At 41.1% G+C, this 27044-nt stretch overlaps 1 protein-coding gene across 8 annotated transcripts in view; it reads left to right on the forward strand.

Moving 5' to 3' along the window:
- PARN (poly(A)-specific ribonuclease) overlaps positions 1-27044 on the forward strand; it is a 198772-nt gene that overhangs the window by 91582 nt on the left and 80146 nt on the right. Inside the window, exon 22 of one of the 8 annotated variants that reach the window (XM_033235690.1) lies at positions 6364-7751. The exons of the other annotated variants lie outside the window; for them this stretch is intronic. Coding sequence (XP_033091581.1) covers positions 6364-6410 — 47 coding nt within the window. The 3' untranslated portion in view covers positions 6411-7751. Of the gene's footprint in view, positions 1-6363; positions 7752-27044 lie in introns of those variants that run through there. 8 annotated transcript variants of the gene reach the window in all.

Consider the following 27044-nt stretch of genomic DNA (forward strand, 5'->3'; position numbering starts at 1 on the left):
GATGAGTATTTTCATATTATTTTCCCTTTAATTTTAGTTGACACATGATAATTGTACATATTTATGGGATTCAGAGTCACATTTCAATATATGTGTACAGTATGTAATGATCAAATTATTAGCATATCCATCATCTTAAACATGTATTATATTTTTGTGTTGTGAACATTCAAACTTCTGTCTTCTAGCTTTTTGAAAATAGACAATAAATTATAGTTAACCACATTCACCCTCCAGTGCTGCCAGAACATCAGAACACATTCCTCTTACCTCACTGTAATTTTGTAACCATTAACCAACCTCTCGCTATCCTCCCCTTCCCTCTATCCTTCCCCACTTCTAATACCCACAATTATACTCGAGCTCAAAGCTTTTCAGCTCCCACATACGAATCAGAACATGCATTTGCCTTTCTATGCCTGCCATATTTTGCTTAACCTTTCCGTTTCTTTGCCTACTTTTTAATTGGATCATGTGGGTTCTTTGCCATTGAATTGTCTGAGTTCTTGTATATTCTGAATATTAGTCCCTTGTTGGATAGTTTGCAAATATTTTCTCCCATTCATCAGGTTGTTTTTCATTCTGTTGATTGTTTCTTTTGCTGTGCAGAAGCATTTCAGTTTAATATAGTCTCATTTGTCTATTATTTTTTTGTTGCCTGTGCTTTGAAGTCTTAGCTATAAAATCTTTGAACCAATGTCCTTTAGCATTTGTCTAATGTTTTTCTTCAAGTAGTTTTATAGTTTTGAGTCTTATGTTTAACATTTTTAATACTAATTAGGCTGAGACTTTAAATGCATTTTTGGATCTGCTTTTTTAATTAACATCATGTCATGAGCATTTCACATGTCATTTGTTTTTATTAGAAAAATTAAAAACTACATAGAAAAGGAAAAAGTTGTTTAGTACCCCTCTCTTTATTTTATTTTATTTTATTTTTTTGTATTTTTTAGTAGAGACGGGGTTTCACTGTGTTAGCCAGGATGGTCTCGATCTCCTGACCTTGTGATCCGCCCGCCTCGGCCTCCCAAAGTGCTGGGATTACAGGCTTGAGCCACCGCGCCCGGCCACCCCTCTCTTTATTAATAAAGATAATTGCTGATTCATATTTAATATTTTACCTTTCAATTTGTGTGGTATTTAAGGGTACGGTACATCTGTAGTATCACGATTGCACAGCACACTTTAGAAAGCAGGTACCACTGTGCCTTATTTAGTGCCACAGCCATAATTCATTCTCAGGAAATATTTTAGGACTCTGGTGATAATAGGAGATGCAAAGCAGTGAGATTAATCTGCCAGTTTGCTCTTAGGCCACTGAGAAACTGAATATAAGGAAACATGCCTCTCTGATCCTTATTTCTGAGGCTTTTAATGTTTTGTTGTTGTTTTTGTCAGTAGATATAATGAAGTGGTTGATTAATGTTAGCTGTTCTAGTCTTTACATGTTGACATTGTTTTCTCATACATGATTCCTGTTCTCTACAACTTAACAGTTTTAAAAAATGAAATCTGATTTTAGCAAATTTGAAATGTAAGTGAAATGTATTTGGAGGACTTTGTTATATAAATGGCTAATCCAGAATATAATATTATTTTGTAACAAAAATGCTACCAATAAATCTCTTAGGGTGATGGAACTATAGATGGATTTTATGTTCTTATGTTTTCTTCTATTTTCTGATTTTTCCATAGTGAATAATGTGTAATACAATTTTTAAATTTAAGACTAAAAAAGCATTACATGTTTTTTTGTTTCTTAAATAAGCAAAGGAACACAGCAAAGAGAAACATCTTGCTTTTAAAACCCTTAATATGGCTAGCAGAGTACAGTAGTCCCTCCTCATCCATGGAGGATATATTCCGAGACTCCAAGCAGATGCCTGAAGCTGCAGATGTTATGAAAGCCTGTATGTACTGTTTTTCCTATACGTACATACCTATGATAAAGTTAAATTTATAAATTAGGCGCAGGAAGAAATTAACAGTAATAACCAACAATAAAACAACATTTATAACAATATTCTTAATAAAAGCTATGTATATATGCTCTCTCTGTTTTTCTCGAAATATCTTATCATACTCTACTGCAGGAAACTGAAACTTTGGGAGCAAAATCACAGATAAGGGGGAACTAACTAGCCCTTTTTTTGTTGCTGACTGTAACTATTTTATGGCATCTTTTTTTCTAATCATAAAATGTATAGCATTAGTTTCTCTGAATTTTCCATCAACTTTTTGGTTTAAATCTGCTATTCTGAAAAAGAATCTGTTAAACATTTTTGATTTGTGATGTTTATTGATAATATTTCCACTATTGAGTATTTTTACAACCTGTCTTTTCTTAGAAAAGATGTAATTTGTGTATCCTGGAAAGAAGCCCAAACATCACTTTAATAGCAGAGTGAATGTCACTTCATTTTGTTTAGCAACAACACTAGCAAATGCTAGACTACTGGAGTGTTAGGTAACTGAAAATTAATGGTGGTGGTGACCTGAGCACCTCAGACCAGGGGTTTACCCACATCTCATCTAGTACTCACTAACACCTACGTTAGTGAGTGCTTTCAGGTGATAAGACTGTAAAAAGTAAACATAACTTAAAATAGTTATTTATCCCAGGTGCGATGGCTCACGCCTGTAATCCCAACACTTTGGGAGGTCGAGGCGGGCAGATCACCTGAGATCAGGAGGTTGAGACCAGCCTGACCAACATGGAGAAACCCTGTCTCTACTAAAGATACAAAATTAGCCAGGCATGGTGGCGCACGCCTGTAATTCCACCTACTCAGGAGGCTGAGGCAGGAGAATCGCTTGAACCTGGGAGGCGGAGGTTGCAGTGAGCCGAGATGGTACCACTGCCCTCCAGCCTGGGCAACAAGAGTGAAACTCTGTCTCAAAAAAAAAAAAAAAAATTTAGGAATGAAACTTTATATTGTGCAGTCCAGCTACTAATAGTAGGAATGCCTTTAATCCTTTCTGCATGTGAAATGGAGCTATGTGGGGAACTTCACAGAAACTTGTTTTCAAATTGCGTCAGAGGCCAAGGAGCAGCTGCTACTCTGCTATGTAAAGGAACATAGAAAGACGCTGTCATATAAAAAAAACTGAAAATGAGATTTTCCCCATAAGTCCTTTTTTGATATTATGTAGATAATTTAGAGAGAAGAGAAACAAATGATTGTAGCATATTATGTAGGGGGGAAAATGAGCTCATTGTAGAATATCACTAATTTAAATAATTGTCTATTAATACCCCAAATAAGTTTGAATCAGTTTTAGTGCACATTGAAGTACACATTTAGGTGTGCACTTTTGTGATTGTATTTTAAGATGGGCGGTAAGCCTCTTATTTCTTACTGATTTATCCTTGTGTAGTTTAGATACCATATGTTTATATGCCTAGTGTTCTTTGTAGTAACAACAGAATAATTAGGAAGGTAGTTTGCAAGATTCTTTAAACAATGGCTTTCATTTGAAACCTGCAATATTATTCTTTGTGTTAAGTATTTTCCTTTTTTTTTTTTTTTTTTTTGGAGACAGTCTTACTCCAGTTGCCCAGGCTGGAGTGCAGTGTGCAGTGGCGCAATCTTGGGTCACAGCAGCCTTGACCTCCCGGGCTCAGATTACCCTCCCACCTCAGCCTTCTGAGTAGCTGGGACTACAGGAGCATGCCACCTTGCCTAATTTTTTGTATTTTTAGGAGAGATGGGGTTTCACCATGTTGCCCAGGCTGGTCTTGAACACCTGGACACAAGCAGTTTGCCTGCCTCACCTCCTGAAGTGCTGAGATTACAGGCATGATCCACCACGCTTGGCCAGTATTTGCCTTTGTACTGTTGAAGGACTGAGGGACTGAATTTAGGTGTGGTAGATGAAATAATCGGCTTTCCATTCAAGAAATCAGTGTCTTGTGGTACAGACAGGCGTGTAGACAACCAGTGCGTCAGTGGCCACTGAGTGTTGTGATAAAGGGAAGTTGCTGGGGAGAGAGAACTGGCTCAAACCGGCAGGAGGATGCAGAAGAGGGTCACCAGAGAAGGTTTCTGGAGGAGATGATGGTGATGCCTGTGATTGCTCTCCAGTCCTGAGCTGGAGTTGCTTAGTAGAGGAAGGCTGAGAAACCTGTGGTGGATTGTGGGACCAGTGCATCCTTTGGCATGACTGAAACAGAGGGCACGTGGAGTGGAGCAGCTGTGGGGCAGGGGGGAGCTAGAACGTGGAAACACGGATTTGATTTGATTTGTTAAAAATCAGAGTTTGAGCCGGGCTTGGTGGCTCACACCTGTAATCCCAGCACTTTGGGAGGCTGAGGCAGGTGGATCACCTGAGGTCGGGAGTTCAAGACCAGCCTGACCAACATGGAGAAACCCCGTCTCTACTAAAAATACAAAATTAGCCAGGCATGGTGGTGCATGCCTGTAATCCCAGCTACTCGGGAGGCTGAGGCAGGAGAATCTCTTGAATCCGGGAGGCAGAGGTTGCGGTGAGCCGAGATCGTGCCATTGCACTCCAGCCTGGGCAAAAAGAGCGAAACTCTGTCTCACCAAAAAAAAAAAAAAAAATCAGAGTTTGAATCTTGTCCCTTGTATAAACTTTGCTCTCATGTTGGTTGAGGGGTTGTATTTATTCTTGATTAAAACAAGTTTTATATTTTAATTTAATTTTATTTTTTAAGACAGGATCTCACTCTGACAGGGTCAAGCTGGAGTACAGCAGTACAGTCATAGCTCACTCCTGCCTCGAACTCCTGGGCTTAAGCGATCGTCCTGCCTTAGCCTCCCAGGTAGCTGGGATTATAGGTGCATGCAACCACGCCTGCCTTTTAAAAAAAAAAAAAAAAAAAGAAATGGGATCTTTCTGTACACTGTTTCCCATGTGTGTAGGATGGCATGGTAGCACAAAGTCAAAAGTAGATGAAACTGATGGATGTACCCAAACAGTTTCTATGTGTTTTTAAGCGTATAGAAGGTTAGTCTTTGCATATACTCTAGTTCACAACCTTTTCTAAGAGGCTGAGGCCAAATTGAATTTATCTGGGAAACTGCCACATCTATAAATGCTACATAGAGTAATAAATGGGCCATTGGCTTCCAAGAATCAGTGACAGTGCACTTTAGTTCCTAATTTAGAGTTCATGAAAATTATCCCTTGACAAACAAGATTGCAAAAAAAGGAAACCCTATTAGATGGATTCATCTTTTTTTTTTCTCTTTTTTTTTTTTGAGACGGAGTCTTGTGCTGTCACTCAGGCTGGAGTGTGGTGGTGTGATCTCGCCTCACTGCAACCTGTGCCTTCCTGCCACCTCTGCCTCCTGGATTCTAGCAATTCTCCTGCCTCAGCCTAACCGAGTAACTAGGACTACAGGCACTAATCACCACTCCCGGCTAATTTTTGTATTTTTTGATATAAACGGGGTTTCCCTGTGTTGGCCAGGCTGGTCTCGAACTCCAAGTGATCCACCTGCCTCAGCCTCCCAAAGTGCTGGGATTACAGGCATGAGACACCACGCCTGGCCTACCTTTTGACAAATGTAAACTGTTGTTTCCACAAATGATGTGGGAGTGAGTCAAGGTGGGGAAAGGATGAATGAATGCATGAATGAATGAATGAATACAGATAACAAGTGTTTTTGTCTTCAGAGGAAGAGGCAGTATCAGTGTTTCCCACCCAGTAGACTTGGCTTCTCGGCATGGGGACTATGTCTTAGTCATTGTTCTCCATCCTGGGCATTTGGGATGGTGCTGGCACAGAGCTGGAGAGGGCTTTGAGGAGAGGTCCTGGTACAGTCCTTGGGAAGGGGCCAATTCTGGGATAGCCGAGAAGAGAGAGGAGCAAGGCACACAACAGAGTGATGAACGAAGGAGGAAGTTTACGACATTGTTTACCCAGTGAGGGTTGCACTCCCTCACTAGGTTGTGAAGTCATCTGAGTGAGTGGTGACTAGCATTTTTAATAAAATGGAAGAAGTTAAAAAATGTCAGTGTGTCTTATATAATAAAGATAGGTTTTTTTTCTTAATGTAACCTTTTTTTCAGGGTTAGTTCTGTACGTACAGATGTACGTGTGTGTACTGAGTTATAATGCACATGGATTTCTCATTGAGCGTTATGGTAAATAAAGTTTGAACTCAGGCAGTTCAGGAGAAGCATAGATTAAAGTCCTCATTTAAAGAAGAATTATTCTTTTCCAGGTGTGCAAAGCACTGTGGCAGGTGTTGGTGGGGTGGAGGGAAGCAGAGGTAACTGGCAGAGCTCTTCCTCCTCAGGTGCTGCCCTCTCTCTAGAGCAGCCTCGAGCTCGGGATTCCTGTGGACAACTTCAGGAAGAAATGCTCATTCCTTCACCCTGTGGTCTCCACAGGTCTGGAGGAGACTTCTGTGCTGCTCAACAAGAGAAGGATGTCGTGATTAAAGCACAGTCCTCTCTCCATCCACCTTGCTTGGCTCTCCTTGAGGGAACAGGATGAATAGCTTACCTGATGAGCAGAATCTGGAAGAGTCTGACACCCACGGGCCATTTGACAAGTGGATGGGGCCACTGCATTGAAGAAGGCAGGCCTGGAAACCAGCTGCTGGGGTCTGTTCTGGAAGCTGAGATTAAGGAATCGTTTAGAGTTTAGAGGCCACTTGCAGCTGTCATGATGGGGTCTTGTGGTCTCGATTTCTGGATTTCTGTAGGGATGGCATCACCTATAGGAGGAAGCCCCATTTGGACCTCACACCGAAGATCCATCTCCAGCACAGTCTACCAAGGAGTCCCACGCTTGAGGGGAACAGGAAGGCGATGCCGAGTCCTCATGGGCTCCATAAGAGGATGATAGTCCTCGTTAGAACCATCAGAGGACAATACTCCCTACCTGCCAACAAGTACCAGTGGGAGATATGGTTGGGCCACTGTCTGATACTTTATTGCTGTGCCATCACATTTGGACTTTGTAAACAGCAGAGAACTTTTTGCACAACCAGGGGAATGGATGTGACTCTCATGACACAATAAGGAATTTCTTTCATAGGGCGCAGCGGGCTCCAATGTCAGAGGGCTGAGAGACTAGGAGTGGCTGCAGTGTGCCCAGAAGTGGAGCAGTAGCCAGTAGTGACCTATAGTTAAAGTGTTTTCTATTCCGTGACTGATCTGTGAGGGTGTTTAGTTGCTACTGACATTGTTCGGATTTTATGGAAACTACATTTTCAACTTTGCCACCCATCTGGGTTACAAAACTTGAAATGCTCCAGATGTGACTTTATGTCTTAATTCCTTTTCACCAACCAGAAGGTGGTGCTGTCGTGCTGGCAACCAATCCACCTTCCCAACTCCAAGTAAAACTTACTGAAATGCTTATTCATGCTAAGTAATGTGGACAGACTTAGCATTCGGATTCAACAGTGCATCTCTCTTGCAGTCGTGGCGAAGCCTTCAGAGTTCAGAGCTGGAGAAGCCTGGCACACAGACCTTGGTTAGGCACTTGCTTAGGGCCAGTTTTGCACCCAGGGTGAAGTGACACTCTTATAGGAGTCAGGGTGAAGATGTCTGCTGAGTGCTGCTTGATCTGTGTCCAGTCTTCCGTGAAACAGTTAAAGAATTGTGACTAGAGATGAGAGACGTCTCTGTAAAGAGAAAACTTTTTTTCCCTCGTTTCTTGCGGGGAAAGATCTGTACCTAGAGGAAAACTCATGAATCCAGTGTATAAGAAATACTTATAAAGTAATCATTAGTAATTATTTAAAGTAATTAATTGAATACTCAACTAGTTGAAGTACCCAAACAATCTCTCGGGTTATTTTAGCCACTTGAAGGAAATAAAATTTAAATAAAATTATTTTATTTAAAAATAAAATGGTGTTTGATGTAACCTCTCTGAGTCCTTAGCTCAAGAGGTTAAAGTGGAGAAGAGAAAATTCATTTTAGCAGGCTGGGGAGAATTCAGTGAGGTAATGAAGGTAAAGTTCTCGACATAGTGCCTGGCATTAGCTGCTTGGTAAATGTTCATTTTCCACCCCCCACATCACTGTATTCAGGAATCCAGACAATTAAAATATCACAAAGGCAGTTTTGTAAAAAAGATGTATTGCTGCATCATGGAGACTGTGAGTGTAAAGGTCTTGGTGTTTGTATGTATGATCGGCTTGCAAAATGACAGCATGTCCCTCAGGTAGGGCCATGTTTGTTGCTCTAAGTGACTTGCAGGTCTTCTCCTGTCTGTACCTTTTAAACGAGACAAAAGCTGCTGCCAGAATGATTTTTAGTTGTCTTTCCTTTTCTTTCCCATGGCTTCCTACAGCTGCATTGCCATTCTAATTAATCTCTTATCAGTGCAGTCAGGGGTCTCCTCTGGAGCCTCTTGCGGGGATCCCACTTCAGCAGTTACTAGAGCAGCTTTCTGTTACTGAGGTTAACTTTTGAGTCGGTTCTTAAGGAATGTGAGGATTCCATAGGCACAGGAGAAGTTTGCTGTAAGGTGAAGTTGTACTTGTTAGGGCTATGGATTTATTCTGACACTCAGTTTGGGCAGCTGTTTTGGGCATGGTTTTAAAAATACAGTCAGTCCTCATTATTCACAGATTCTGTATTTGTGAATTCAGATATTCACATTTTTTGTAACCCGCAATTCAGTTTTCACGTGCTTTTGTGGTCATCCCCAGGGATATGCAGATTGGGAAAATTTTGTATTGCCCAACGTGTGCTCCCAGCCAAAGCTGAAGGAGACTGCACTCTGGCTTCCAGTTTCTGCTCTTGTGCTGTAAAAAGGGCTCCTTTTCACAGGCTTTTAGTGCCAGTTTTTTGTTTTGAATTTTTGTCCTTTTTATTAGTAATTTTGCTGTTGAAAATGACCCCAAAGCGTAGTGTTGGAGGGATACCCAGTGTTCCTGAATGCAAGAAGGCTGTGAGGTGCCTTACAGAGAAAATACGTGTTAGATGAGCTTTGTTCACACATGAGTTATAGTGCTGTTGGCGATTAGTTCAGTGTTAATGAATCAACAATATTTTCACTAAGATGTCTTTAAACAGAAGCAAACACACATAAAACAAGATAATGTATTGATCGGTTGATGAAAATGTGACCAGAAGCTTGTACGACCCTAATCTTGTATTTCCCTAGAAACAATGACTCAGCATTTGCTAATTCAGCTTTCATGATATCAAAAAGAAAAAAATTATGATAGATTTTGTTTAAAAATCGTGATTGGCTTTATTTGCAGTTCTAGAATGGGACAACAACTCATTTTATAAAATAGAACGGGTGTTCCAATGAGCTGGGCAGAGGAGCTTGGTTTTATAGATAGAGAATGGTTGAAGAAAACAGAAACAGAAAACAAAAAAACAGATTGGTCATTTCAGAGTTACTTTCCTTGTAAAGGTTAAAGCAGAGGGAACTCAATTTATCATGTCAGGTAAAACTGGCTTGTTTGGAGATTCAACTATTTACTCTCATTTGGATTCCCCACAAGGTCAGATAGAGAAATTAGTTTCCGCTTGGTGACATGGAACTTTAACATGAGTGACTCCATTTCAGTTTGGGTTATTGGGCCTAGTACAGGAGCTCCGTCCAAACCATTGACTTCTATACATTTTATTTAACAAAGAAGACTTTATAGAATATAGCTGCAAGACTGGAGTGTTTGTTGTTCTCTCCCTTCCTTTCTTCACCAGGGTGTTTGACCCAGCGCCGTTAGGAAGAGGATTTCTGGGCTGTCTACTTTTAATTTGCTTTTAAAGGAGAGGTACTTAACTCAGAGCTTCAGGACAGTCATTCTGGTTCTTGCCTGACAAGAGAAATGCTGCAAAAATGGGCTGGCTGCAGGCAGGCCCGGCCACTCCTGGCCCAACTTTAACCCTGGCAGGGTGACCATGGACGGCTCTAAGTATTGCATAGTTAGGTGAACAGAGACATAGGAGACAACTGTTGAATTTGACTTTAATTGAAGATGATGTTGCTTTATTCTTTTCTTGATAGTTTATTTTCTGCAGACGAATCTCCGTATTGTGGATTACAGCCTTGACTTTTCCTTTGTGTGATGAAGTTTGAGAAAACCAGGGATGCATGGTTTACTTTGCCAGCCTCTTCATTTCAGATGCTTAACTTGCACCTTGGCCCCTGTAGAAGGAAGCGGCCTGAGATAGGAGCTGAGTGAAAACAGTGGATGATTTATTTAATTCTTTTGGCAGGTTCTTGGGAAAAGTAACATGTAGAAAATTTGGTTATAGGTGGTGGCTCACGCCTGTAATCCTAGCACTTTGGGAGGCTGAGGTGGGCGAATCACTTGAGATCAGGAGTTCAAGACCAGCCTGGCCAACGTGGTGAAACCCCGCCTCTACTAAATATACAAAAAAAGTTAGCCGGGCCTGGTGGTGCACACCTGTAATCCTAGCTACTCAGGAGGCTGAGGTGTGAGGATTGCTTGAACCCAGGAGGTGGAGGTGCGGTGAGCCAGGATTGCACCACTGTACACTCCAGTTTGGGCTTCAGAGCGAGACTCCATCTCAAAAAAAAAAAAAAAAAAGAAAAAGAAAATTTGGTTGAAATCATGGTGAGAGCACTCAGTGTCCTTCCTATTAGGCAATCTTTCTTTTCAACTCTGTGCATATGACAGTACAGTCTTTTCCTGGTGGAGCCTGCAATTAAGGAGAGTGTTGCTTTTAGGTCTGTTGAGCGAACCGAATCTCTGGATTCACTGAGCCGCTCTGTAATAGGCTTGCAGGGCTCCTTTGCAGGTAGGTGGTAATGAAGAGAGGGTGCCATGAATAGGAGGGACATGCTGAGGGGAGGGTCCTCTGTCCCCGCAGAGCACACAGCCTCCATGCCACTGCCTTCCCTCATGACCTGGAAGCTTGATTCATGGTCCCTGTTTGCTCGCTGTGCTGACCTTCATTTGAACGGGAAGTTTGTGCATCCCACCTTGATGGGAATAATTGGGTTCACTGCCTTGCCATCATAGAAGGGTTGTCCCTTCTGTGACCACTGCATTAAGGGTTACAAAATACCACATCAGTATTAAGTGCTGGAAACTGATGAGTCTCGGACAACTTCAAACTAGGCATCCTGAGTTTTCCAGAGACATCCTTATCTTTCAGATGGGAGGGAGTCATCTGTTTCATTTCTTGGGGGACATCCTTTATCCCTTGATGGGCACATTTACTAGCTTAAGAACTTAATCCGGATCTTTTTCTTAGAGATCTTCATACTGAAATTCCATTGCAAGATTATCTGTAAGTATTCTGGACAACTTCAGACAAACTGAAACAAGGAAATTTAACACTCCTCATATTTTGTAGTAGTAGTTGTGTCTATTATAGACTGTTTCAAAATCTGACATTGTTTGAGTCCTTCTCTTTTCTCATGAAATTATATCCCCTTTCCTCCCTATTCCATATGCTGGGTTGGACTATAATATTTAAAGGAGAGATTCATCTTGATATACAAAGGAAATCAGAGTTTCATTTTATATGTATGATATTCTATGTTGTCTGGTAATAGAAAAATTTAATGGATCTGAACAAGGAAAGACACACATAAAAACTATGAAGCAGGATCCGAGTGGCACTGAATGATGGCTGTATTTTGCTGATGTTAACTACTTGGAGAAATTTTTATAGGCAGTTGATTACTCAGTTTTCATATTATTTTTGAGATATTTTAATTGAATAATGTTTGGGAAATTATATTCTAGTGGAGATAAAATATCTTCAGTAACATATTTTAAGTAAATTTAAAGAGTTTCCTTTAAATTATCAGTAGGTTTCTAATTTTAGTTAAAGGAACTTTTCCCCTTCTTGTCTTTCCCCACTTTGAATGCTTTGCAAGCAGTTTGAAAAGTGATTATGTTCAAGCTTGGTCTTTGTCTCCTTATCTTGATAAATCAGATACTCTTAACGCTGCAGTTTAGCAGCAGTAGTGAACAGCTGCCCCTAGGAGTAAAGATCTTTTTCATAATTCATGTTTGGACAGGAAGGTGTACCTAGTAATGAATCTTGATAATCTAAACCGCCAGTGATGGACCAAGGGTATGATGACATACTGGTTTGCCTTCAGGCCTTGGCCGTTCTTGGAGAGCTTACTGATAAGAAAAAACAAACAAAATAAAGAAGTCATAACCAGGTAGCTGTCTTGGGGAAACAACACTCCATGAAATATTTTAAGTGTCTTAGGCTAAGAAAAGTGAGAATTTTAATACATCACAGGTTAGAATCAACTACGGTCATATGCTACATAATGACATTTCAATCAACTATGGACTGCACACACCACAGTGGCCCCATAAGATTGTAATACCATATTTTTACTGTACCTTCTCTGTGTTTAGATAAACAGATACTTAACCATTGTGTTACAGTTGCCTACAGTATTCAGTACCATGCTGTGCAGGTTTGTAGCCTAGGATCAATAGGCTATACTGTATAGCCCAGGCGGGTAGTAGGCTGCACCATCTAGTGTAAGTGCTCCCTATGGTATTCACACAACAATGCATTCCTCAGAACATACCCCTTCATTAGGCGACACGTGACTATACTTAGGTTGTTTCAGGACCTCCCTGTCCTCTGAATGACTGAGCCCTTTATGTCCCTAATCCTTCTGTCACTTCTGGGAGGTTCAAAGAGGCAGGCAGGTTTTGTTTTCCTTCAGTTAGCTGTTCTGTCTTTGATATTAAATGTAATAATCATTTCATGTTCTGTATAAATCTTTAGGCTTTTCTGTATCTGATCTCTCTACGTATGTGCAGTATTAATTTTAGGTCAGCAGGAGGATAGGCTTCTCCAACTGTGTTCAGAGAAATGGGGCAGAAAGCAGAGATTGCTCTAATTTGCATCCTGTCCTGACTGTATTTTCTGATTGTATTGCATTGTGTTTTAGAGAATGTGGTTAAGACAGTGTGTGCTATTTGTTGAGTCTTGCTTTACGGCCTAGTCAGGTTTTGTAAATGTGCCAAGTTTGTTTGAAAGTACATTTTCTAATTGTTAAGTGTAGGGTTTGTCAGAAATGTCCCAGTCTTCTATATATTTACTAATTATTTTTGTTTGCTTGACATGAGTTTATAATTGGGGGATATATATATATGTGTATGTATAGTTTGTGTGTGTGTGTATGTGTATGTGTACTTGTTAGTTTTTCTTTATAATTCTGTCAGTTTTTGCTTTGCATAGTTTAATGCTGTTTTTCTAATTAGTGGTTTGTTGTTTGGGGGTTTTTTTGCCTGAACTCATTTTGTCTGACAACTTTATGTCAAGGTTTTCCTTTTTTTTTTTTTTTTTTTTTTTTTAGTATTTGCCTGATACATCTTTTGCATCCTTTTACTTCTGAATTTCTTTCTGAGTAGCTTTTTATGTGTCTTTTGTGAAGAGCATCTAGATGTAAATTTGCTTTTCTTCAATATGAGAATCTGTCTTTCAAATGGTGAATTGGGTCCATTCATCTTTACTATTGCCAGGTGTTTTCTTTGTTCCTTTTTTCTTAGCACCCACTTGTGGAGCAGGCTTGAGATGAGATTTCTCTTTACAGACCTTTGTCTCCCTACCCCAGGCCATGGACAGGGAGCGTTGGTTGCCATTTCTCTGGGCTGGTTGTTGTTCTTGCCTTCTTCACTTAGAGAGGGCAGCCTTTCTGTGTGCCCAGCTTGATGCAGTGACCTTGTTCCAGCTTCCTGTGCCACACAGGTCTGAGGCCATGTCTGGGTCTGTGTGACTTCTGGATATTGGCCCCTATACCTGGTCTTGTTTTCGCCTTTTTTCCACCGGGGCTGCCCCAGCGCACTCTTTCTCTTAAGCCCTGGCTTTATATTTTCTCTTATTTCTCCCCTTCCTGCTTCCCTCTTATTAAGAGACCAAGTCTCACTGTGCCACCCAGGCTGGCCTTAAACTCCAGGACTCAAGCCGTCCTCCTGCCTCAGCCTTCCAGTTAGCCAGGATTTCAGGCGTGTGCCACTATGCCTGGCTCTTTTCTCTCTTATTTCTGACACCTGATATTTGTGCATTTAGGAAAAAAAGTTCTAATTATCCTTTAATACTCCTATACATTCCTAGTGGGAAGAAGCTCTACCTTAGCTCAGCCTACCTCCTCACCTGTACCCCAATTCTGTTTGGTTCTTGATGTGCAAATGATGTCTGTGGCTAAAGATCTCTCTGTAGTATTGGTGTTTGAGCTTTTCTTGTTTTTACCTGCTGGACTATTTTTACCTTTGACGTAGCTCCTTAGTAATACAGTCATAAGCTTAATAAACAGGGGCCACCTTCTGAGAAATGCATTGTTAGGCATTTTCATTGTATGAACATCATTGTGTACTTAAACCTATATGGTGCAGCCTACAGTCCTAGACTACAAGGAGTAGCCTGTTGCTTCTAGGCTGCCCACCTGTACAGCATGTTACTGTACTGAATACAGTAGGCAGTTGTAATGCAATGGTATTTGTATATCTAAACATAGAAAAGATATAGTATCATAATCTTATGGGACCACCATATATATGGGGGGTCCATTGTTGACTGAGAGGTCAATAGGTGGTGGTTCCATGTTTTTTTTTTTTTTTGAGATGGAGTTTCGCTCTTATTACCCAGGCTGGAGTGCAATGGTGCAATCTTGTCTTAGCACAACCTCAACCTCCCAGCTTGCAATTCTCCTGCCTCAGCCTCCCTCCCGTGTAGCTGGGATTACAGGCATGTACCACTACACCTGGCTAATTTTGTATTTTTGGTAGAGACGGGGTTTCTTCTTGTTGGTCAGGCTGGTCTCAAACTCCCAACCTCAGGTGATCCGCCCGCCACGGCCTCCCAAAGTGCTGGGATTACAGGCGTGAGCCACCACGCCCGGCCAGTTACATATATTTAACACATATTCTAAATAGAAAGCAAAAGCGTTCCTGTGACTGTGAACCGATGTTCAGTGGAGTGGCTCTGTGTGTTTATTTCCTGACATGTGACTTTGCACAGGCTTTACCGCATGTCAGAGATTTGTCCAGCTGGAGGATGGGGTGACACAGGGACCTGCAGGCCATAGAATTTTTTGGCAACCTTCGTTTACTTTCAGAGAACGGCTGCAAGAGATTGAGTTTGGGGATATCTGTGCTCTGTTAGAGCTTGAATTCCTAATCCCCGTGAGTGTGAAAGCTCTGAGGAAGCCCAAATCTGGCTCATGTCTTAGTCAGGGCTGAGGCCTCATCTTCATTATTCTAAAGGGAAAAGAAGAGGAAATTCTCTGTTGTCTGTCAAGTACTCTATTTTGCTTTGTTTTTCATATGAAAAAGAAAAAGGAATGTTTAGTTTGCCAAAGTGTACATTATAGCAGCCCTTGATAGAGCTGAAAAGCAGTGAAAGTGAAAATGGTGTTCTGATAAAAAATCTTTTACCTTACTGAAGCTATTTGGAGAAACTAGACTAGAGAATTAAAGGATAAAGCATTGTGTCACCAGGGAGGCCAACACCATGGCTATGGCAGTGGCCAGTCTCCTCCATGCTCAGAGGGAGAACCTGTTGAACTCACGTTGTTTGTTTGGTTGAACTTTTTGTTGTGGAAAAAAATGTCCAAGACACACACACCATAAAGAAGAATCTAGTGACAAGTCTGTACTCACCCCCCACCCCTTCAGCCACTTATCATGGCCAGTCCTGTTTCATCTCTACAAACACCTGCTCTCTCACTTTTTGTTTTATTTTGAAGCTAGATCCATATCATATTCACTGGGCAGTATTCCAGTGTGTATCTTTTAAAAACAGATTCTTTTTTTTTTGAGACAGGGTTTCACTCCCATCACCCAGGCTAGAGTGCAGTGGTGCGATCTCCACTCGCTGCAACCTCCACCTCCCAGGCTTAAGCTGTTCTCCTGCCTCAGTCTTCCTAGTAGCTGGGACTACAGGCGCATGTCACTGTACCTGGCTAATTTTTGTTAGAGACAGGGTTTCGATATGTTGCCCAGGCTGGTCTCACTAAGCTCAAACAATCTGCCCACCTTGGCCTCCCAAAGTGCTGAAATTGCAGGCATGAGCCACCATACCTGGCCCACAGATTATTATTATTATTTTTTTTTTTTGAGACGGAGTCTCGCTCTGCCGCCCAGGCTGGAGTGCAGTGGCCGGATCTCAGCTCACTGCAAGCTCCGCCTCCCGGGTTTACGCCATTCTCCTGCCTCAGCCTCCCGAGTACCTGGGACTACAGGCGCCCGCCACATCGCCCGGCTAGTTTTTTGTACTTTTTTAGTAGAGACGGGGTTTCACCATGTTAGCCGGGATGGTCTCGATCTCCTGACCTCGTGATCCACCCATCTCGGCCTCCCAAAGTGCTGGGATTACAGGCTTGAGCCACCGCGCCCGGCCAGATTATTTTTTTAAGCATAGGTACAATATTAGTATTGCTCCTAAAAAATAAATCATTAATATCATAATATGATAAACTATTTTTTTTTTTTTTTTTTTTTTTTTTTGAGACGGAGTCTCGCTCCGTCGCCCAGGCTGGAGTGCAGTGGCCGAATCTCAGCTCACTGCAAGCTCCGCCTCCCGCGTCTATGCCATTCTCTCGCCTCAGCCTCCCGAGTAGCTGGGACCACAGGCGCCCGCCATCTCGCCCGGCTAATTTTTTGTATATTTTAGTAGAGACGGGGTTTCACCGTGTTAGCCAGGATGGCCTCGATCTCCTGACCTCGTCGTGATCCGCCCGTCTCGGCCTCCCAAAGTGCTGGGATCACAGGCTTGAGCCACCGCGCCCGGCCTATGATAACCTATTGATAGACTGTTAAAATTTCATGTTATCTCACAAATCTCATGAGTTTATCTTTTTCCGTTCAAGTCAAGATTCATACAAGGGCCACACATGGTGGTGGTTGAAATTGTCTGTGGTGTCTCTTAATCTATAAGTGTGTCTCTCTTCTGCCCTCACCCCCTCATTTGTTGAAGAAGCAAGGTCATTTGTCCTGTAGCATTTCTTACAGTCTGAACTTTACTGATTGTATCCACTCCCTGCCTCTCCTGTTGTTTTATATATTCTTTTGTCCTCCTTTTTCATATAAGCTTGTTGTTAAAGCTGGAAGCTTGATCAGAATAATAATTGATGTTTTGAGGCTGCAAGACTGCTTCACAGGTGGTGGTGTGTTCTTCCATCAGGAAGCACATCTAGTATCTAGTATCTCTCTTTCTGTGTATGATTTATTGGCTGTGTTAATGCTTAACCTAGATCCATTATTTCATTAGACACTGCAATATGGTGGCGGTACTGTAATTCTAGCATGTTTTCGTTTATTCGTTGGAATATATCTATAAAGAGAAACTTATCTGCTATGTGGTTGGCAATTGGTATAGGAAAAGCAGAATTTGTTTGATTCCTGCCTAGAATTGGACAATAGTAACTAGTTAGTTTGTTTTAGTATCATCATGGACTTGTGGACATAATGACATAGAGACGTCTGTAATATGATTTAGTCAGTCACAGTTTTGACCCTTACTAATGCCCCAGTTCTCCCAGTGTTGCAAATCAGAACCTCTTGAGGTTGGCCAATGAATTCTTTTGACTGGCCCTCTGAGATGACAAGATGTTCCAGGCTCATCTCGTACATTCGCTTCCCCAGACCTGGAATCAGCACTACTACAAAGAGCTCTGGTTCCTTTCATGGAAAATGGCATTTCGAGACCTAATTCTGGGTGCTGGAGTGCTCATTGTACTGGGTTGGTTATTGTTTCTGAGCCTTTTACAACAGACAGAGCTCAGAAAATGTTCTCCCCTCCCCTCCCCTCTCCTCATCTCCCTTCCCCTCTCCCCTCCTCTCCACGCCCATCTTTTCTTTCTTTCAGATAAAAATACATCATGAGTTCAAACTGGTATTTCTGATGCAACATCAGGACTATAGGTTTTCTACTTAATCTCTTTTATCCTAAATGTATACCTTCTTTCTCCCATAGCAAGAATTCTGGTTCTCAGTGACACTGGAGATGGTAGAAATAGAATATCATAAAATCATTCAGTTGCTTTATCCCATGATATACACCCAACAACCTCAGAGTAACAAAACCAGTGCATTCACCACCAATTTAGTAATGGAGGATGGCTCGATTTGTCTTGTGCGGTTCTTTCCACCTTAGTATATCTCTAGGGGCTCACAGTCTGACAGCTTCTGGGACATTCCCTCTCTGTGAGCTTATGCCCCCAATTGGAGACATTGGGTTCATTTGTTTTATTTTCATTTCTTAGAGATCACTTTTTAAAAGAGAAGGTGTACTATATTGAGAAAAGTCTAGTTTTTAATTCCTGTCTCCTCCATCCTGTTCTCTACCCCCCTTAATGAGTAACTTTTTAAAAATAATTTTTGTTTTTGCTTCATCCTTCCATTGTTTTTCTTAATATAAAAAGATAAGTGTACATATTTATATTCCTCTGTTTCTTAGGTAAATTGTCAATCTGCTATGTTTACTTTTTTCTACTTTCCTTTTTTTATTTTACAAGCCATTCAGGAGATTATTGCATAGTAGTACCACAATGGTAATATGACATAGTGTGGGATTTTGCTTTGCTAGCCAATCTGAATTTTTTTTAATTTTTAACACATAAATTAAGCCCATTTAAATGTATTGGTAAAGCCAATATGTTTGGCCTTGGCTCTGTGATTGTTTCATATTACATATGTATGTATGCAAGTCTTTTATATGAGTAGTCTTTTTTTTTTTTTTTTTTTTGAGACAGGATCTTGCTCTGTTGCCCAGGCTGGAGTGTAGTGGTGTGATCTCAGCTTACTGCAGCCTTGACCTCCTGGGTATATGAAGTTGTCTTTCTCTGTGGTCTGTTTTATTTATTCTCTATCCCTTTTAATTTGTATTATTTTTATTATTTTTGTGGGGTTTTTTAAAAAGCGTAAATTAAATTTTTGTTCTAAGGGCTACATATGCCATTATGTAATACCATAGCCACTCCCCATTTTTTTCATTATCCATTATTTTCCTAATAGGAATATTGAAATTAGATAACACCCCCTCAACATCTGGTTTGAAAAAATATCCTTTTGACCAGACATAACGGCTCATGCCTGTAATCTCAGCACTTTGGGAGGCCAAGACGGATCACTTGAGGCCAAGAGTTTGAGACAAGCCTGGCCAACCCCGTCACTACTAAAAATACAAAAAAATTAGCTGGGTGTGGTGGTGCACACCTGTAATCCCAGCTACTCAGGAAGCCAAGGCATGAGAGTCACTTGAACCTGGGAGGTGGAGGTTGCAGTGAGCCAAGATTGTGCCACTGCACTCTAGTTGGGGCAGCAAGAGCAAGACTCCATCTCAAAAAAAGAAAAAAGAAAAGATAACCTTTTATTTTCTGTTAACTTATAAGGCAGTCTTCAAACATATTCTGTTTTTCAGCATATAAGCTATTCACTGATAAGGCAGTCTTCAGGCATACTCTATTTTTCAGATGTCCTCCTCGTTCTAACCCTCATTTTTTGAACACATAATGGTTTAGAACAATACTTACTGTTTCCCATAATTCTGTAGGTTGCCTAGGCAGTTCTGGTCTAGGCCGGACTGGCTGGGATTGGATGACCTCAGTCACACTTCCGGTGTCTCAGCTGGGATTGCTGGGACAGTGGGAGCCTCTCCCCATGTGGTCTCTCATCCTGTAGATGGCTAGTCCAGGCTTGTCCACATGGTGACCAAAGGGTTCCCAGCAGCATGACAGCACAAGCTACCCGACAAGCCTCAGTTTGCATTATGCTTGTTAACACACCTTCAGCCAAAGCAGGTCTCATGCCAATCTTAAATTCGAGGGGAGCAGTAAACACACCGCACCTCTTGATGGCAGGAGCAGAAAAGTCACATTGCAAGGGGCATGCATAAAAAGGAAGGATTTTTTTGCCGTTTTACAGTCTGCCACAAATAACGTTATACAATACTTCAATCTTATCTCTTTTTGGTCATTGTCTGTTGGTTCCCTACTATGACCAATATTGAAATTAGCTATAATTTCTTATTTTCCCTGCCTTCCCTCTTCTGTGTCTGATTTAGAGAAATACGCTTTATTAGCTGTAAGGAAGTCAGCACTCTTATTCTACCTTCTTGTTGCCCTCTTCGTTCTGTCCTTTTCATTTTAAAATAATTATACTGTGTCTACATTGTCAGAGCAAATAGCCATTGTGTACTCTAGGGTAACCCTTATAACCATCGTTTGGTCTCCGTTTTACAGGTAAGTGTACATTTAATTCTCACTCTCAGTTTGTACGATAATGTTTGTTCCATGAGTCTGGTCATCTAGTACATTTTTTTGGAAGAGTCATGGGAAAAATGCTCCATGAGTTCTTGAATGTTAGCTTGTCAGAAGCCTTTGTACTTGAAAGTAGGCTCAGCTAGGTGTAAAAGAACCCTTGATTCAAATGTTGTTTCTTTGAGAATCTTAAATATATTCCATTTTATTTTGGCTTGAAATGCTTCTCTCAAAGTGTGATAGCAATCTGACTTTTTTCGTCTTGACTTACTCTTTTTGACCAGATGCAGTGAATTTTTTTTTAAGTCTCCTAGTTTTTGACTAGTTGTTTTGGATTCATTTTTGCAGATGTATATGGTATAGCCTTCCAGCGTGCAAAATTGAGCCTTTTTTGGTTATCTGAGCAGAGGTTTCTTGAGTTGTAATTTTCAGCATCGTTCTGTTCCCTTGCTTTTGTTTTTGTCTCTGAAAACTTCTGTTATAGCTGTTTGGATCTTTGCCCATCATCTGTGTCACTTTCTTTCAAATCATTTTTAATTTATTTAATTTCTAATTATTTAATTTAATTTTTTTTGTTTTAAAATTTTTTATCTTTTAATTACCTATTTCTCTTACAGCTTTTTTTTTTTTTAATTCTTGTATTTTTTCTAATTTGGCCCTCATAAAACAATTTTCCTTTTTATATCTAACTTTTTTTTGAATTTTAACGTTTTCTTGAGTACTATGACCTCATTTTTGAGATTTCCTAATTCTGACTTAATGTTCATTCTCTTTGTCTGTCTATCTGTCTATGAATTTACTTATTTATTTTTAGTCGGGTGTCTATCTGTTACCTAGGCTGGAGTGTGTTGGTGCTATCATAGCTCACTGCAGCCTCAATCTCCTGGCCTTAAGCAATCCTCCTGCTTCAGCCTCCTGAGTAGCTAGGACTACAGATGTGCGCCAGTATGCCTGGCTAATTAAAGAAAAAAATTAAGGCACAGGGTCTTACTGTATTGCCCAGGCTGGCCTTGAATCCCTGAGCTCATATAATCCCGCTGCCTCAGCCTCCCGAGTAGCTAGGATTATGGGTGCAAGCCACCATGCCTGGCTTTAATGTTCTTTTATATATTATTATCTTAAATCTTTTAGTTCATTTCAAAATATTAGGTACAGCTTTTCATCTGTTTTTTAGGCATGTCCTTTTCTCCTGCATTCATTGGCCATAGGGCGAATTTTTTCTGCTGCTGTTTTATAGGATTTACATACAGTCCTCTTCACTTACCTCTAGTGGTTATTTTCCTTTCTTTTTACTACTAAAATTTCTGAGAAAACATTAAATTTACAATAAAATGTTTCCATCTACATATGTTTAAGGTCAGTTGTTAGGCCAGTGAAACCAGTAACACTGCAACAAAACCTACTGTAGAATTTGCTACCTGCAGTGGAATTCATGTTTATATTGGGGACATCTGTTTTTAAAAAGTTAGCAGCCAGGAGTGATGGCACAAGTCTATAGTCCCAGCTACTCAGGAGACTGAGGCAGGAGGATTGTGGAGCCCAGGAGTTCAAGTCCAGCCTGGGCAGTGTAGCAAGATCCCATCTCAAAGGCTGAATAGTAAGAGACAAGTATATATTCTGGAAATTGGCCAAGAAATGAGTAACCAGCACAGTGACATGGGCAAGTTTGGTTGAGGGGACAGTAAGGAACAGGCAAGTGTTGATTCGTAAGGATGTTTGTTCTTTGGGTCACATGCTGTGTTACTCCCCACAGAGAAGTTACATGATGGAAACTTAGCTTCACTTTGGCATCTGTGATAATTAATAGCATGATTTAACGTAGCTTCCCTGTGCAGCCTTATTCATGCCATAGAGTGTCTGCTATATGCTTGCTTATTCCAGATCATACTCCACAGGTCCTCAGGTGGCCTTTTCACTCACTACTTCTCCCAAGGGAGAAGGGAGCAGGAAGCTGGAAGACAAGCTGGCCACAGGCTGCAGGGCCTTCTGGCCGAGTTACAGATTTTGCTCTTAGTGAACTATCTAAAAAGTTACTCCAATCCGAAGCTGTAAGGTAACCTTTTGGGCCAGAACTCATAAAATATGGCATATTTTAAGTATGGCATTTTATAAGAATGGTATATTCTGGGGAATATCTTTCCTCAGATATTTAGTGATTTGGACTCCCTCACCACCTCCATCAAACAGTTGTTCAAAATTTCTTAATGATGTTGTGCCTTCAACTGCATTTAAAGTGACTCTTGGCTGGACGTGGTGGCTCATGCCTGTAATCCCGCACTTTGGGAGGCCAAGGTGGGCGGATCATGAAGTCAGGAGATTGAGACCTTCCTGGCTAACACAGTGAAACCCCATCTCTACTGAAAATACAAAAAAAATTAGCCAGGTGTGGTGGCAGGAGCCTGTAGTCCCAGTTACTCAGGAGGCTAAGGCAGGGGAATGGCATGAACCCAGGAGGCGGAGCTTACAGTGAGCCAAGATGGTGCGACTGCACTCTAGCCTGGGTGACAGAGCAAGACTCCGTCTGAAAAAAAAAAAAATTAATTAAGTTAAGTTAAATAAATAAAGTGACTCTTACATCCCCTCTTCCTTGCTCTCGTTTTCTGAAGCACTGATTGTTTCCTTTGGTCCATACCCCCACCGTTGTCTGTTTCCTTGACTAGAATCTGAGGTTCATGATATGTCCCCTGTGCCTACAACAATCCGTTATGTGCACTAGTGCTCAAATGTTTGTTTAATTAATGCGTGTGTGCCAGGCACTGATCTGGTGCTGAGGATACTGTGGTGAACAAAACATGCCCTGCCCTCATGGAGTTTGCAGTCTAGTGGGAGTGACAGAAATTTGTCCAGTAAAGGGTGGAAAGTGCTTTGAGAGGGCAGAACAGGGTAAACGGACCTCATCTGCAGCCGTCAGGGCAGGCCTCTCTAAGAAAGAGAGTTTTATGCACCAAGAAGTAAAAGAATGGTCAGTGAGAGCTTTGTGACAGTAGTGGGAACGCTCCACGATGATGAAGCGCCTTTTCCAAAGGCTCAGCCACAACAGGGAGAAGGGCCGACAGGTTCCAGTAGTGGCAGAAGGCCAGTGCCAAGCAGTGTTGTGCAGGCAGAGGAGGGAGCAGGAAGCTGGAAGACAGGCAAGCCATGTGCAGGGCCTTCTGGCCCAGTTACAGATTTTGCTCTTAGTGAACTATCTAAAAAGTAAGTCTAGTTCTTAGCCATAAGGTAACCTGTTGAGCCAGAACTCATAAAGTATGGTATATTATGTCTAATGAAGACAGGATTTTACAGGACTCCCAGCACGAAACACTAATCATTACTGGTAGAATCCATGGGCCATGGCTTGAAAATGGTTTCCTTATAACAAATTTGAGAGAACAAAGCATAGCTCAGGTAAAATAAATATATATAGTAAATAGTTCATGTTTGTATTATATATAAGTAGTTTATATTACGTTAATGATTTTGCTTTATTTATACTTTATTTGCTGAAGTTTTGAAAATATTTTTGGCCAGGCGCAGTGGCTCACGCCTGTAATCCCAGCACTTTGGGAGGCCGAGGTCAGGAGTTCGAGACCAGCCTGGCCAACACGGTGAAACCCCATCTCTACTAAAAATACAAAAACTAGTCAGGCGTGGTGGCGTGCACCTGTAATCTCAGCTACTCAGGAGGCTGAGGTACGAGAATCACTTGAATCCTGGAGGTGGAGGTTGCAACATTGAGTCAAGATCATGCCCACTGCACTCCAGTTTGGGTGACAGAGCGAGACTCCGTCTCGAAAATGATAATAATAATAATAATTTTTGAGTACTTCTGGTAGAGAAACATTTATTTGAGCTGTAAGATTAAAAAATAAAAACAACAAAAACCCCTTAAAAATGTGCAAAATGAGTGTTTGCTTTTATTGCTGATTTTACCTGGAAGGTCAAATTCTATAGAAAGGTATGGATAAACAAATCAGAGGCAATAAAGCAGAGTGGAAAGAACTCCATTTTTGGAGTCCCATAAGGTCCCACTTGGATTTCTGGGGTCCCACCTTTGATTTCTTATCAAAGGTATCTGAGCCCAGCTGTCCTTCTGAGTAAAACGAAGCTGAAGTAATACTTTGCATGCACATCTGGAGCAAGACAGTGAGTTTCCTCCTCATAGACACACCATTCACCCTGGTGTCTTTAGAGCAGACCTCACAGGATGGACCTGAGGATGGGTGAGATGATTTTTTTTCTTTTTTTTTGACAGAGTCTCACTCTGTTGCCCAGGCTGGAGTGCAGTGGTGTGATCTTGGCTCACTGCAGCCTCCACCTCCCAGGCTCAAACGATTCTCGTGCCTCAGCCACCTGAGTAACTGGGACTACAGGTGTGCACCACTACACCCAGCTAATTTTTTGTATTTTTAGTAGAGACAGAGTTTCACCATGTTCACTAGGGTGGTCTCAAACTCCTGACCTCAAGCGATCTGCCTGCCTCAGCCTCCCAAAATGTTGGGATTACAGGCGTGAACTACCACGCCCAGCCAGGATGATTATTAATACAACAGTTAGCACAGTCATGACACTCAAGGAGCTCTTAACTAAATGGTAATTCTTAGCTACACAGTGGAAGGTTAAATTCTTTGTCTTACTGAGTTTTGTACACAATGCCTTTTTAACTTATGTCTTCCAGAAGGAAGGAAAAAAACCACTTTATTTTTAGACCCTACAGATTTTTCAGAATTACTTATAAAGTAGGTTATAGATGTATTTAATGGCCAGGCCTGGTGACTCATGCCTATAATCCCAGTGCTTTGGGAGGCTGAGGCTTGAGGACAGTTCAAGACAAGCCTAGGTAACACAGCAAGACCCTCATCTCTACAAAGAAATTTTAAAAATTAGCTGAGTGTGGTGGCACACACCTGTAGTCCCCGCTGCTTGGGAGGCTGAGGCAGGAGGATTGCTTGAGGCCAGGAGTGCGAGGCTGCAGTAAGCGAAGATCGTGCCACTGTACTCCAGACTGGGTGACACGATGAGACCCTGTGTCTAAAATAACATAACATAACATAAAATAGTGGATGCATTTAACCTTTCGGGTATAAATATACATGGATCTCTGCTTGAAAGTGCTACGCCCAATAATTCAGGAGGCAGAGGCGAACCAGACATGTCTCAGTCTCATATTTTTGTATGATTTGAGCTCATTGAGTCAAGCTTATATTATGTGTGATGTATTGTTGATTAGCTGTTTTTTCTAACTAGTGTAGGAAGTTATCTGCTGCCTGAACACTTCCCAAGTAATTTTTTTTAAATGAGCCATCAAATAGGATGTGGTTTGGGTTTCTCAGCAGTGGGAATGGATTTGTATTAATCTGTCTAGACGCTCTTTCCCTGTCCTTTGTGAACAAACAGTGGCATTCATTTCTGAGCAGGGTGTTGAGGGTACAGCCTTGTGTTCATCGAACAAGCCAAGCTATCTCATCCTTGACCTCTAAAAGATAATGGGACCTTGGACTCATCACCCTGTGTCAACTCATGGAGGTAAACAAGCTAGTGCTTTCAGCTTTAAGCTAGCAGTGAATTTTTAATTTTTATTTCTTACATTTTTTTTAACAAGGGAAGACTAATGTATAATTTAAGGGAAATACTTTCATAGATGTGATAGAAGATTAAGAACTTATGATCTGATTTTGTGTTTTCATGGGGCTTTTAAAGGAGAAATGATCCAGAAACTACTTTGATTGAGCAATCCCATGGTTGAGTGGCATTCAGAACTTTTGACATCGGTGAATATTTTTTCCTCTGTGGCTCAGTTTTTTTCTGAAAAGAAAATGTGCCTCAGAAACATTTTCTGATATTTTATAGATGTCTTTTCTTCCTTTGCCTTGTCTTTCCCCCTTCCTGGTTTAGCATAACGGAAGAGTAAGTTTGGCTAGGTGATAAGCATTGTCTGCATGGCAAAGTCAAAATACCATGTCACAAAGATGGGGGTGGCTGGAGTTCTGCCCAGGGCCTCTGCTGTTGGCAACTGAGGACTTGAGCATGGAGATCTAGGCTCAAAACACAGTGCCCTGGCGTGGACTTCAGAAAAGCGGAAGGGTAGATTGAGAAACTGAGTCCTGCTGAAAGTTTGGGTTTCCTTATTTGTCATTTTAACTAAGTAATTATTTTCTTTCTCTTTGAGTCTCTGAGTTTTTTTCTTTTTTAAATCATAAAGATTAATTTTTCTTCCTTGTGGATTAAAAAAAACAAATTTTTACAAAGCCCTATATAATTTGTGGTTCAGTGTAGGCACTTAATTATTTCTAAGTTTATAGCTTCCCTATTCTTCGTTTTTTCCTCCTAGAATTCGCCAAAATGATAGAAAAATAACGGTACTGTGTACATTGTATATTTTATATGTAATGATTAAAAGAGCCACCCTGATGGCAATTTACAGTTTAGGAGAATGTGTAGCTTTACTCAGTTTTTCTGCAGTTTTTGTTGACTTTTTTTTGGCAAAACTAATCACCCCATGCTCTGAAAATGACCCTGACATTTTCATTTTCTTTACAAATGAACATATTCCCCCAGTCTCTGCTGTTCTTTCCTTTGAGGAGAGTCTCGGACTGCAAAGATGCCTGAAATGCCCTGGCAGCAACACCCAGTAGATGACAGGAGGAATCGTTAGGTGATCCGGGAATCCTTCCCAATGGGAACATCCTACCAGTTGTTTTTGCCATTGTTCTGTTGGGGTGTTTTTGCTTGTTTGCTCTGGGTGAGAATTTAGCTCTCTCCACTGAAAGAAAATTGTTAGGAGTATGTTAGAATCAACCAAGCCCTCACATTTTTGTTTTGCAACTCTGGTGAGTTGTGAAACCCATTTCTGAGGGATCCAAAGCAGTAAGAAGGACACTTATCTATTATCTTCCTTTTCTACTAA

Source organism: Trachypithecus francoisi, unplaced genomic scaffold, assembly GCF_009764315.1.
Source record: "Trachypithecus francoisi isolate TF-2019V2 unplaced genomic scaffold, Tfra_2.0 Lachesis_group15, whole genome shotgun sequence".
Classification (NCBI taxonomy): domain Eukaryota; kingdom Metazoa; phylum Chordata; class Mammalia; order Primates; family Cercopithecidae; genus Trachypithecus; species Trachypithecus francoisi.